General features: G+C 40.7%; 1 protein-coding gene across 2 annotated transcripts in view; it reads left to right on the forward strand.

Annotated features, from left to right (window-relative positions):
* Positions 1-14,812, forward strand: part of tmeff1a (transmembrane protein with EGF-like and two follistatin-like domains 1a) — a 113,634-nt gene that overhangs the window by 72,315 nt on the left and 26,507 nt on the right. For both annotated transcript variants that reach the window (XM_026149311.1, XM_026149313.1), the window contains exon 4: positions 8,727-8,756. In XM_026149311.1, the coding sequence (XP_026005096.1) occupies positions 8,727-8,756 (30 nt within the window). The remainder of the gene's footprint in view (positions 1-8,726; positions 8,757-14,812) is intronic.

Here is a 14,812-nt window from a genome sequence, read left to right on the forward strand (position 1 = left end):
ACATCTCACGTCTCAAACACATCACTGCTCAGACAGACATTTAATCCTGTTTTAAACTGCTGCAAGCTGGAGGGAGGGTGCTGGAGCAAGGATACCGTGGTTCTGGTCCAGTATGACCATTTTGTGCTTTACTGTTTGTTTTACTGCACTTTAGTTCAGTTTTCTGAATATCTCGAAGGAGGAAGATCCAAACTCAGGACTCTGAAGAAAAAACTGTTCAAAATCCCAGACCTCTGTCTGAGGCTGTGGTCGGACCAAGCAGGAATTTCCTGGGCTGAGAAATAAGCCAAGGATGGGACAGAGCCAAATTAAAACTATGTATACTGTCCACATGCCAGCTTATCTAAATAAGTGCTTTCTATAAATACTGTGAGTCGGTATACTGACGGCAGTCATCTTTAACAGCTGGATATCTGCATTTCATCAGAACAGTAAATTGTAAGTGGATTGATTTTTATTTAGCAGTTTTCTAGTCTTATTGACACAAAAATATCACATTCACACATTTATAAACATTCACTTCAGTCTATGCCAACCGAGCAGTGAAACACCATAAACTGCAGTCCCTCCAATGGCCACTTGAGGTTTGTTCAAAGCTGAGAGTCCAATGTTTAAATATTCAAGTTTACAGAGAAACTACGTTTACTGTAGTTTTATGTCTCTTAAGTTAATAACAGTGCATGGCGAATCTTAATATGACCCGACCATTTCAATTTAATTGAGGAATAAAATTTACCCAAAGTCAGAAAAGGCAACAAAATCGTTTCAGGAACACCACGTGTCTGCGTCTGTGAAAATCAATGACTTTGACAAACTCAGTCAAGTATTAGATGTCCTGCACAGCAAATCCAGCATGTCCAAATTAACACTGTCAGATTTGATTTCAACAAAAAAAAAAAAAAGATTTCAACACTATTAAAGTGTCTATATGGGTCCACACCAGAGAGTGTTAATTTAACTCTTTTTGGAGAGTTGGTACGTTAACTCTGATTTAGTGTTAAACACCAAATCTGTCTGGAGTTGATAATTTAACACTTACTAATGCTAACTAGGTGTTAAGAGTTTATATATTAACTCTCAAAGAGTATTTTAGTTTAACTACGTAAGAGTTATCTTCTAATTCATTCTAAAAAGCGGGAATTTTACTGTTCTGAACTTCTAGAAATTTCTTTTGGAAATAAACATTTACTAAAAAGATGCAATGGTTTTTGAAAAACATTTATTCTGAACTGTGCACCACAATTTCAAAACATTTTCTGAAAGATGTAACAGTGTACATGTTCTCACTTTCATTAGAATTTTGTTTATCAAAAGGTCTGACATAGGTGAGCTGGTAAATGCAAATAACAGCATTCTCATCACTTATTTCAATAAATACAAAATACAATATGCATGTCCTTCATTCATCACTTTGTGGAACTGCAACGCACTTCTGCTCTCCCCCATATTCCATCTTCACAAGCATATCCTGTGTGGAGATTGAATAAAAATTAGTTGACACTAATTAATGACACAAATAATCCAGTAATCAATTGCAGCACAGTTAAAAAAAAAAAAGGAATCCTTTTTGAGCCATTACTTGTATAAAGTATTTTCCCAAAAGACAAGGACACAGGCAACAGGTAATACTGAACTAAATGTAAAACCTCAACCTTTTTCATTTTTACCTAAACCATGTGCACAAAACTCTGGAGGGATCTATGCTAACGTAGAATCCAGTCAGGACGCCTGCTACTGCTGTTTGCTCGTTTTTTTGTTTTTTTTTATGGGAGATCATTTTCAGGCTTCAAGTAGGCAAGGCAAGGCAAGGCAAGGCAAGTTTATTTGTATAGCACAATTCAACAACAAGGTGATTCAAAGTGCTTCACAGAGACATTAGAAACAAAAACAAATAAAAAGCATGATTTAAAATTGATTAAAACAAGCAAACAAACTAACTAACTAAACACACACATTTCACACCTGTTTGCGCGATCTGAACCCTTATCGTAAGGGGAGCTACCAGTCCTTCTGTGGACGAGCTACTTTCTATTTTAAATTCCCTGAATTTAAAATACTCTCTAGACCCAGTCTAGACCCAGCTGGGGAGCTACCCAGAGCTCTAAACCCACTTAACAAACAAACAAACAAACAAAACAGTATATAAAATCAAAACAGATAAAATCAGAACAGTAGATAAAATCAGTAGTTAATGTAAGTTTTGAAATTTAAGCTTAACAAACAAACAAAACAGTATATAAAATCAAAACAGATAAAATCAGAACAGTAGATAAAATCAGTAGTTAATGTAAGTTTTGAAATTTAAGCTTAACAAACAAACAAAACAGTATATAAAATCAAAACAGATAAAATCAGAAATAGATAAGATCAGTAGTTAGTGTAAGTTTTGAAATTTAAGCTTAAAAGTGTGGATTTGGTGCTTTATTCAAATGCAGCTGAGAACAGGTGAGTCTTCAACCTGGATTTAAATAAACTGAGTGTTTCAGCTGATCTGAGGCTTTCTGGGAGTTTGTTCCAGATATAAGGAGCATAAAAGCTGAATGCAGCTTCTCCGTGTCTGGTTCTGACTCTGGGAACTGATAAAAGACCGGATCCAGATGACCTGAGGGATCTGGAAGGTTCATACTGGGTCAGGAGGTCACTGATGTATTTTGGTCCTAAACCATTCAGAGCTTTATAGACCAGCATCAGAACTTTAAAGTCTATCCTCTGACGGACAGGCAGCCAGTGTAAGGACCTCAGAGCTGGACTGATGTGGTCCACTTTTTTGGTCTTAGTGAGGACTCGAGCAGCAGAGTTCTGAATGAGCTGTAGTTGTCTGACTGATTTTTTAGGTAGACCTGTAAAGATGCTGTTACAGTAATCAAGCCTACTAAAAATGAATGCATGGACTAGTTTTTCCAGGTCCTGTTGAGACATCAGATCTTTTATCCTTGAAATATTCTTGAGGTGATAGTAAGCTGATTTTGTTATTGTCTTAATGTGTTTTTCTAAGTTTAGGTCTGCATCCATCACTACACCCAAATTTCTCGCCTGGTTTGTGGTTTTTAGATGTATAGATTGAAGTTCTCTGGTGACCTGTAATCGTTTTTCTTTGGCGCCAAAGACTATTACTTCAGTTTTGTTTTTGTTTAGCTGGAGAAAATTGTGGCACAACCAGTCATTAATTTCCTCAATGCATTTACCAAGAGCCTGTACAGGGCCTCGGTCTCCTGGTGACATTGTGATATATATTTGTGTGTCATCTGCATAGCTGTGGTGGTTTATTTTGTTGTTGTTTATAATCTGTGCCAGTGGGAGCATGTAAATGTTAAACAGAGGGGGTCCCAAGATGGAACCTTGGGGAACTCCACATGTGATACTTGTCTGCTCAGATGTGAAGTTACCTATTGATACAAAGTATTTCCTGTTTTCTAAGTATGTCTTGAACCAGTTTAGTACAGTTCCTGAAAGACCTGCCCAGTTCTCCAGTCGTTTGAGTAATATGTTGTGGTCAACTGTATCAAATGCTGCACTGAGATCCAGTAAAACTAGGACTGACATTTTTCCACTGTCTGTGTTCAGACATATGTCATTGAACACTTTGGTCAGAGCGGTTTCAGTGCTGTGGTTCTGTCTAAAACCTGACTGGAAGGCATCGTAGCAGTTATTCTGTGTTAAGAAGTAATTGAGCTGTTGAGAAACTGCTTTTTCAATGATCTTACTTAAAAATGGGAGATTTGAGATCGGCCTGTAGTTTTTCATTTGTGTCTTGTCAAGATTGTCCTTTTTCAGTATAGGTTTGATTACAGCAGTTTTTAGTGGTTCCGGAAACACACCTGATAATAAAGAAAAGTTGACGATCTGTAACAGGTCTGACTCTAAAGTCTTTGAGACCTTTTTGAAAAAACTTGTTGGCAGGACATCTAAACAGCAAGAGGAGGAGTTCAGTTGACCTAAGATGTCCTCCAGGTCTTTGCTGTTAATAGGGTCAAACTGTTTGATGGTGTTTAAACAGTTTTTTGGTGGACACAGTACATATCCTGGATCTGCTGTTGATGTACCAACTGCTTGTCTAATCTTTTTGATTTTGTCTGTGAAGAATTTGGCAAAGTCATTGCAGGCCATGGTTGAATGAAGTTCAGCTGCCACTGGCACAGGAGGGTTTGTTAGCCTGTCAACTGTAGAAAATAAGACCCGAGCATTATGGCTGTTTTTAGTGATGATGTCAGAGAAGTAGGACCTTCTTGCACTCCTCAGTTGTAAATTATAATTGTGAAGTTTCTCTTTATAGATGTCATAATGAACCTGGAGGTTTGTTTTTCTCCATCTGCGCTCAGCTTTCCTACACCCTCTTTTTTTCATTTTTCACTAGTGTGGAGTTTCTCCATGGAGACTTTTTCCTTCCAGAGATAACCTTCACCTTAATGGGAGCAATAGTGTCCATTACATTTAACATTTTTGCATTAAAGCTATTGACGATCTCATTGACTGAACCTTTGGACAGGTCAGGTGTTAATGGGAAGACCTGGTTAAAGATCTCACTACTGTCTTCAGTTATACACTGTTTTGTGATCACTGCTGTTGATATATTTGTGTGGGCTGAGATTTTACTTTCAAAGAAAACACAGTAATGATCAGATAAGCCCACATCAGACACAGTAATGTTTGATGTGGGCACCATTATACCAACATTTCACTATCTAGACATTGTTTTAGGTGTATTTGACCAAAAGTTTGACTGAAAATTCACATGCAAGCTGTTTTTCAAGGCTGTGGTATTTGCCCGCAAACAATACCTTTCAGCTAGCTAAAACAGAATATTATGCTATCACGGAGCAACATGGCTAATGCCTTTCACACAGCTTTGTCTCAACTCCAAAGAGCCACAGAAGTAAAAGATAATAATAATAATTGAAACAATCTTTGAAAAAATGATTTACCAAGCATGGCAAACAACTCAAATATGTAGAGCAAAATGTTCTGAAACGGCTTCACTCCAGCTTCGTTTGGAGCCTATGGTGCTGGGGGCGGAGTCTGTGAATTTACTCTATTGGTGTCATAGCCCCTGTTGGAGTTCAAGAGTTCAAGAGTTAATGTTTCCATTGTAACACCTCCAGATTTGAAATAGAAACACTCATTTTTAACACTCGATTTTAACTACTATCATTTTACACCTCAGAGTTACATTAAAAGAATGTGACTCTACTTAGAGTAAAATAAACTCTACTTTTGCAAGAAGACTACTAACACCAAAACATTTAACACTTTTGAATTTGCTGTGTGGGAATGACAGTGGACTATGGATTATTTGTTCTTTTGTCACATCATGTATGAATTAAACAGTAAAAACAGGTTTAGAGTTCAGTATATTTCTCCCACCTGTAATTACTTTCATTCCTTGTTAGTTTGTTACCCATCGCTCTTTCATATATAGGCTAAATATGGCGGCAGGTCAGTGAGCGCAGTGGGGTCTGACTGACAGCTGATTTCCTTGCATTTCCCAGCAGGGATCATTAGCTTCTGTTTTATATTCTTATTTCAAGTTAGGCCAAATTGATTTTAGAAAAAAAAGTATGACTTTCACTCGTGTTCCTTATTATTTTCCAATCTGTACCAACTGACTCCTCTCGTTACCCACGGTGCATATATTTCCGTGATTTATCTTTCTTTGTCTCATCTAGTGCAATTCTAATCATTACTTGTTATCAGTTTCTAAAGTGTGCTCTGCGCTCATGTATAACTAAATCTCCCCCCCAGCAAATCAATACAGCGTTGTAATGTTTCGTTTATCTAATTAAATCCCTGATAGACCCGTTTCCAACAAACGTCTGTTTCAAGCTCTTGTTTTATAGGTTTTGATTAGATTGTAGGAAATCAAACTAAACCATGAAGGACACAGAAGTGTGGTTATAAATGCATTATTTCATAAAATGTATGTTGGGTAACTTGTTTTCACAAGTTCTTTTTTTTTTTTCAGTGTTAGAACAGATTGTAACTGTAACATTTTGACTTCTCTGACAGGCTGTGGACTGATTTTAAGAACTCAGTTCAGTTTTGATGCTAAAATATATGATATTAGCTTACAGATGATTAAATGTCAAACAAATGTCAATAAAAGGCTGTCTCTCAGCTCACAAACCCCACATAACTACAAAAAAACCCCACTGCTGTAGCTTCAGATAGCATTTTGCTAATAACAATGTTAGCAAGTTTAGCTAAAGTTAGCTAGCTAGGTGCTACGTAAGGGATCAAGCACCTTCTGATCCTAAGATGATTTTCTGAGTCCTGTACAAGGAAGCAACTTCACCACACCCGGGATCTTTTCATTATCTGGATTCTCTCCTTGTAATATCAGCAAGTGGACACATGAAGGTGGCTATCAGCTGACACAAACATGCTTTAAGATTTCTTATTTAGCATACTATGTTAATATAGATGTGGTTGGCTAATTCAACTCCTGGAATAGAGTATACTTTACTGTGAGTTACTTTATCAATTTAATTCTAGCTAGCTGACTAACTGTGTTTTGCTACCTATGGTTATTATTATGAAAATATATTATGTGATTAGAGATGTTATTTGGCTAGCTAGCCAAAAACTATTAGCTGACCTGAAAAACTTGGACACCAAACAGAAACTGGGAACGTTCCCTTTTTGGCCTGTGGTTGCAGATCGGTCTACAACGTCTCTTTATGCTCTCTTTACACTTAATGTCATGTCATTAGCAGTCACATGACTACAAACACTGAATACTGGTCATAAAATAGTGCATCAAAGAACAAGCCCCACTGCTCACTGATTTTGGAAAAAGATTTAAACCCTTCACCTTGAACATTAAATAATTTTCTCTTTACTAAATTAACATCTCCCTCACCCACTGATGTTTTTTTTTTTTTTTTTTTTTTGCTTTTAAGAGGTTGAAGCAGAGTCCCACCTACAGTTTGCAACCAAACTCTTAACGTTTAATCAATACCATACTGACAGAACCATTAATATCTGTACCCACTCTTGGACCATTTCTTCCTGCTTTCCCATGAAAAACAATCTCATCATGACTTTGTAAAGAAGTGAAGCAGCTAAAGGTGAAATTTAATTGAACAAAGCAGCCGGTGTCCATTTCTTAATGCAGCAGCAGCTGCGTGCCAGAAACTCCAAACGCGGCGTCCATTTCTTAATTCGAGGCAGACGTGCCAAGTTTTATGCTGTCAGTCAATTTCCTGATGGAGCCGCAGGTCTGAGCCAACGAGGCGCCGCAAACATAATCCTGTTTATTTAAACCTGCTGCCAGAGAGGAATACACCCTTACATCCACATACCTGTACCTGCTGTACCATGATTGACATGTATTTGCTCTGTTAATGGATGAATGAATGAAAGTTGATCAATGAGTACAAGATCAATAGCCCTGATTTTGGGGTTCAGTACAAATGTTTGCAGCTTCATGTGTCAGCCTTTATATGTTTGTGCCGGTTTAAACATTTGAATTATGCTTGAAGTATATTTTGGTTCATTTCTGTTCAAATTTGGAAATTATAAGCTCTTGGTTTGTAGCTCTTTTTAACCCGATGGCTCACCTGATGCCTTTAGGCACAACCCATTGATAAATCTCATAGATGGAACAATATTTAAGTTTGTAGTCCCCCTGAGTGAAATAGCGTTATTTTTACTAACTATGGGGTTTGATTTAGTACTTGGTTTGAGTAAATCAAAGCAGAACCATTGAGGCTATTCACACAAAACAATAGATCATGATTTGCATGATTATCACTGAAAATATAAAAAAAAATGCTAAAATTAGTCACTTGGGTGGTCTATCCAAGTAGAGTCTATGAGCTCGGTTCTGCTGGAGGTCACTTCCTGTTGAACGGGAGTTCTTCCTTTCGACCATCTCCAGGTTTTTGCTCGTAGGTGACTGTGTACTGATGCTATATAAATGGGTCTGGTTCTTGTTTATACCAGTACCAATTAGTCCAATCCACTGAAACTGGATTGGACTAATTGGCTTTGCAGTTTTAAGACCCAGGGAAACCAGCCCGCCAGTGCTTTGTAACAGCCGCGACCTCTGGCGATAAGGAAAGGCTGCTCTTCATAGAGGACTCACGCTCGGGGAGACATTTTTTGGTTGACTCAGGCTCCCAGAAGAGCTTCGGAAACTTTTGTGTCGTCTTTGCATACCTCCACAATGGTATATTATTTAATCTTTAAAAACATTGGAGATTTCCCGCCTACCACCAGAGAGAGCCCAAGTACCACAAGTGGTACGCGTACTCCCTGGAACATCTCCAAGGTTTATTTTCACTTACTGTATGGTAGTGACAATTTTTACATGCACACCTCTTTCAATAATGTTCAAAGTCCCTGATAATCGCAGTAACAGTGGCTTTAATGCTGCAAACCTGCTCAAGCCCACACCGAAAATTCATCATCAGTCAGTAATGGAATTGATTTCTTTTTAAAAAGCCCAAAAGTCATACAGTCTTATGAATCCGTAACATGGAGGGCATTTGCATATATCTGAAATCTTCCCTTGGATGTTCAGGGCTGCAAATTCTAGTCGGGTTTACAATAAATAACAACTTTATACATGAAGTTTGTAAAAGCACATATCTTAAATAAAAGATCTTTATATAATAAACCACTAAAGGAACTAAAAAGCTGCATGGCTTCCCGTCCAGGAGACGGTTGGTTTAAGGGTTTAATAACAAGCAGAAATCTGATGGTTTGTGTCTCTTGTGTCTTCGCAGATCCCGGTTCTGGTTCAGGAGACGGAGACGGTGAGTGTCTGTCTTTCACTGGGCTATTTAAAGATTTCATTTCCTGCTTCACTTCTGCTGCGGGTGAAAGTCAAACACAAATCAATTACAGCAGAGTCGTTATCTGCCCTGCACAAACACTAACTGCTTGTATTGTGAGCCGTCTGTGATATGAAGAAACTAATCACTGAGGTCAAAACGTGGCTGAACGACCCCTCCACGCAGAACCGTTTATTCTGCCTCTGTGAGTCCTTCTGTGCCTCTGCAGCCCCTCGCTGAATGTTAACTCCTCTAATAAAGGTTTCATTAAGTCCTCCCTGAAGAACACAATGGTGTTGTCTGTCCTGTGGGAGTCGAGCTTAAAGCCTCGCTGTTGCCAAATTTGGCAACAGAGACATTTTGCAACCATCTGTGAGCACGGACCACAGTGTTTGTTGTTTAATTTGGCTGCTGGAGGGGTTTTAATTGGAGGCGGCTGCTCGAGAGGCAGTACCTCCACCATCCGCTGCCATCTGCATGTGGGCGGGGCCTCTGAGCAGCAGGAGATGGAAGAGCTGATCCATGGAGGATTAGAAAAGGTTAGGAAAACTAACGGCAGCTCTTTAAACATGTTCACACCTGTTAACTTGTTTCCTAACAGTAAATCATGGCTGCATGTGACATGCAGAATAAAATTGACTAAAACACACATTTAGTTCTTTATTTCACTTTGTTAACTGTACATGTGCACAAATCTGTGTGCATTTATGATGAGAATACCTCGTTTATATTCAAACATACAATTTTATACATTACAAACTAAGCCTTTATGTAAGTCATCGACTGAGGAACCTCAACTTCATCATTTCAATCAAACGTCTGTTGTATTGATCTGGTCAGGTAAGTATCACAGGGGGTTGTTAATCACTTCCAGCTGCTTTAGTGTTAAATGAAATTTATAACGGGTGCACAAGAGGGGCAACAATGAGACAACCCCAAAAACAGGAGCAGTTTTTAGACGTAGAGAGCGCTGACACGTTTTCCCTCCTCATCGTTTTTCGCTGTTTTTTCACTAGTTTGGCCGTCAGTGTCACTAATGGTATCATGAAGTGATACCTGGGCCCTACAGAGTTTGCTCCTCCAGGATGGTACATCAATATCTGTCTCTCCAGGAGACAGGCAGTTACTCTAGGAGAGCTGGGCAGGACCGTAGAAGGCCCTCAACCCATCAGCAGGACCGCTGTCTGTCCAAACTACTCTGCTTTATTAAGACTGTCATTTAATTGAAAAAAGTTAGCGTTCATCCTCCAGCTTCACTGTGTTTATGCTAGCCATAGCTGTGTAGCTAGCCACCACGCAGCACCTCATTGTATACCAGCTAGCCCGACTTCAGTAACCCTACAAGCGTCGCTGCTGTTTATTTTTCTGTCTTCATTTATGTTGGAAGTGATAGCAGAGCTGCACGTTTTAATTTTTGCTGTGGCAGCCTTCCAGGCCTTCCTGGTTTGTGCATGTCGAAGCTCAGTTTGGTCTTCGTGGCGTTTCAGCCGATGACACGAAATACCATCCTGCGGTGGCCTTGCTGGATCCGCTGTCCACCCGCCGTGTGATGATACACCGCTCTCAAGGCTCTGCTGGTGCTGCGCTATTCCCTCTCCGATGCAGAACGGCTGAGAAACTCCTCTCTCTCTCTCGGGCTTGGGTGATGGTACCGCTCTCGAGCCCACGGAGAGTACGCTGTCCTTGCTAGGATGACGGCGGATTCCTCTTCACTCACGTCTTCCTCTGACAGGTGCCGGTGCGAGCTGGCCTTGCCAACTCCCCGCTGCTGGCTGCGAAGGATTACCGCTCACTCGCAGAAGCGGATCAGATTCTCCTGGCAACCAGGTGCTTCGGCATCCAGGCGATAGTTCCCGACTCACCGACAGCATCTACTGCACCACCACCGATTCTCCCGGGGGCCTTCAACTCATCAATGGTGGCTGGGATCGCAGCGCGGTGGCACCGCGGAAAAGGGCAGTGTTTTAAGCATCAGCGTGACAACGCTGTGCCGCCTTTGCAGTTTTAAGACCCAGGGAAACTGGGTCCAGCGCTTTGTAACAGCCGCAACCTTTGGCGATAAGGAAAGGCTGCTCTTCATAGAGGACTCACGCTCGGGGAGACATTTTTGGTCGACTCAGGCTGTCAGAAGAGCTTCGGTAACTCTTGTGTCATCTTTGCATACCTCCACAATGGTACATTATTTAATCTTTAAAAACATTGGAGATTTCCCGCCTACCACCAGAGAGAGCCCAAGTACCACAAGTGGTACATGTACCACAGTTTGAGAATCACTCCTCTAGTTGTACCATAGAATACCAGAACTGGCAGATCCACCACTGGCGCCCTGTGCTGTGAATGAGTGAGAGCAGATTCACCCTGAGCACATATGACAGATGTGAAACAGTCTGGAGAACTTTTTAATGAAATCCAAAGCAGATTCTATTCTGTTGTTTATCTTAGTCAGTGCCTAAAGCTCGTGGGCACAGAGGAGGATAGGATCATAGATCAACCAATAAACCAGCAACTCTGCCTTCACAGCTCTCTTTACCACAGTAGACAATCTGTCCACCAATATCCTGCTCCACTCCTCCCCTACGTATGAACCCTGAGATACTTGAACTCCTTAACTTGAGGCAGCAGCTCCTCTCCATCCTGAGATGGCAGTCCACCTTTTTCCATGATGGAAAACTGCTCCGGTGTGAGCTGGAGACTGATGCTTGCTGAATTCAGAAGGATGCAATCTCTACTAAATAAATCAGAGAAAGTAGGTAAGAAAATATGCCCTTAAAGTAGGTCATCAACTGGCAGAGTTTTCTAATGAGATCTGTTAGGTAAAATATTTTACCCTATTCATGTGTAATGTCTGTCCTTTAAAATCTGAAAGGTTCCCTTCAGGGCTGATAAGTTCTTTATGAGGAGTGATTTGAATGATTACGTGGAGATGTGGTGATTTTCCTTCCTCACAGATCATCCGTGTGAATAATTTCGACTTGATTGGGAGACATGATGATGCCAAGTCCTTCTTCTCCACTGTAATTTGTAATTTTCTTTGGGCTTTGCTGCTTTCATGTTCATTCTTTGAGGGTCAAATTGTTACAGCTCAAGTTTAAAGGCTTGGTTTTCTCTTTGGTAAAGGCTGACTGACAAATGTGTCTGCACAAAGCTTTGGATTCAAACACAAAGAAGCAGACTTGCGTTCGAATTTAACCATTCAACATATTTTTTTACTTGCACTCAGCTGTTTAAATATTTTGTTCATTGGCCGTTAAAATGTATTTTCACTGCTGTGCTGCCCTACTGACAATAGTGCAGCACAGAGTGACTCAACGAGAACAAACCCATCTGTAGATGTTAGAAAAAGCAGCAATTGTTGCTCTTGTAAACCAGCTTGAAAAGCTTTGTCCTTATAAACGATGGGCAGTTTGTAAAAATTCATCCAGAGTGGGTCAGATTGTTTAAGCAGAGACATTATTACTGTGTGTCTGACCAAGCCAGAGCGGTTTTCTCGTGGTGCGATTATTTGCAAAATCTCTGCACAAATGTAAATCAATTCCAGTCCATGCTGGGTGAATGTGGATCGTCCAGCCGCCACTGACTGTCAGGAGACGACAGCAAGTTTACCGGCAGTGTTTGAGGGCCATTGGAAACGTCATCACCCCGTATCGATGGGCCGTGGAACAAACATTCGTCTTAAAGTCGAAGAACTTGAGAAACCACACAGCTGTGATCCTGACAGTGACATGCTCCGTAGGTGAGAAACTCTAATTGTAAACAGTGACAGTAGCTGTGAAGTTGTGGCAGGAGCGTTAGTACTGCGGTGATACGACACCGTGTGTTTGACCTGCTGGCTGAAGTTGTCTGTGAGAAATCCAGGGCAGATTTACTGAGTGAGAAAGATTCAAATTACCAAAGTGGATACAGGATTACATACATTTACATTAGTGCATGAGCAAGCTCCTCTTTAGAAACGCAATCAACTAAAAATTCTGAGATTGTAAAAACAGGCATGTAGAGCTCTGCTTTAGATTGGTGTCAGGGACTAATCAAACACAACTCCAAGATTACTGGTGATGACAGCAGAGGACACGGCCTTCAGACGACTCCCAATCAAGAGGGTCATGATTTGGGGTACAGCAGTGGCACCACACAGTTTTAAATGGAGCGATGGCCGTGGTGAGACAAAATGAAAGCTGCTGATGAAAGATCACACTCGCCAAAAGACTCACTAGAACGGTGTCCAACTGCAGCCTCGATGGCCGGTGTCCTGCAGGTTTTAGATTTCACTGTGGGTCAACACACCTGAATCAAGTGATTAGTTCATTAGCAGGCCTCTGGAGAACTTCAAGACATGTTGAGGAGGTCATTTAACCATTTAAATCAGCTGTGATGAATGAAGGACACATCTAAAACCTGCAGGACTCCGGCCCTCGAGGCCTGGAGTTGGACACTCCTGCACTAGAAGATCCAAAACGTCCATAAAATTGGGCTCCAGCATTCTTCATTCTGGGAATGACTGTCCAGATGGTAAATGGCCTGTATTTATATAGCGCTTTACTAGTCCCTAAGGACCCCAAAGCGCTTTGCATATCCAGTCATCCACCCATTCACACACTGGTGATGGCAGCTACATTGTAGCCACAGCTGCCCTGGGGCGCACTGACAGAGGCGAGGCTGCCGGACACTGGCGCCACCGGGCCCTCTGACCACCACCAGTAGGCAACGGGTGAAGTGTCTTGCCCAAGGACACAACGACCGAGACTGTCCAAGCCGGGGCTCGAACTGGCAACCTTCCGATTACAAGACGAACTCCCAACTCTTGAGCCACGATCGCCCCAATAACTTAGAAACCTTAAACTGTCCACTAACCAGTCTTAACACGACGCTTCTGCATCTGCAAAGCCAGATTTAACCCTGTGTCAGGCCGTGGGTTCGTTCATATATGAGCATACGCGATGAGATTTATTTTCCCCTCCATTCTTAGCAGTTTGAAATTTTATTTCAGTATTTTCCAGGTAATCTGCAAAGGAAAGGAAAAATCTATCATTTCAGTGCATGACCTTTTTTAGCAGTAAATTGCAGCTGTAATAGCAACTAAATAGCAGCTGTGATTTAGCTCTAAATTGCAGCTAAATGGGTTTCCAAAGAAGTTTCTGCTTCTTGGTTAAGTCATTAAATATACATTTATTATATATGAGCTTTTGAGAAAATAGCTTTAACATTTAATGTTAGATAAGGAAAGAAATATAAGGTTCGTGCATTACAAACATAAACCATAAACAGCTGAGAATCACCTAATAAAGTCACATTATTTACAGGTCAGTGAGACAAATCTTTAACTAAAACAAAGCCAACTCGATCTATAGTGACTGGAAGGAAATCCATACTAACTTCATGTTTATTTAAGCTTTTAAACAGCTTAAATGCAACAAGCAAGAATATACCTGTATCCTGTAATCTACATCTAATTTGCAGCCTTAAAAAAAAGTTTTAATGAAAGTTTTTAGTTAATAAGCTGGAAAATACAGAACCTGTGAGTCACCTCAGCTCACAAATACACGGCTGAATGAAAAGGCTCCGTAACAGCAGGTCACTGCAGTTTTTCACACCATTTCACAGGAGGAGCGAGTGCATCTGCTCGGGACTGATAAAACGAAGCCTGACATTCACAAACAACAACAAACAAATCAGCTGTACAAGGCGTGAATAATTCATCCAATAAATAACGTCTGCGTTAGAACAGAAATACCTCCGCCGCTCGAGTCACGCACACGGTTTCATTTCAACAAACCCATTAACTTCTCAGAGGCATTTTTGGCACTAAGCGTCAGCGCTGATCGCACAGTAGCTGGAATATAATTTATAGTTTTTAATTCTGTGTCACATTAATCATTTAAAGCTTATTGTTTCCTTCCTTTGTCTTTGACTGTCACATCTGTCCTGATCTGCAGTCATGCTAAACGTATTAGTTTCATGATAACAGACGCTGGATTAAACACATGATGCTGTGGATGATTCACGGGTGGCGACCTGCTGCTTTCGGCCTCCACCCTGAGCTG

Source organism: Astatotilapia calliptera, chromosome 18, assembly GCF_900246225.1.
Source record: "Astatotilapia calliptera chromosome 18, fAstCal1.2, whole genome shotgun sequence".
Classification (NCBI taxonomy): domain Eukaryota; kingdom Metazoa; phylum Chordata; class Actinopteri; order Cichliformes; family Cichlidae; genus Astatotilapia; species Astatotilapia calliptera.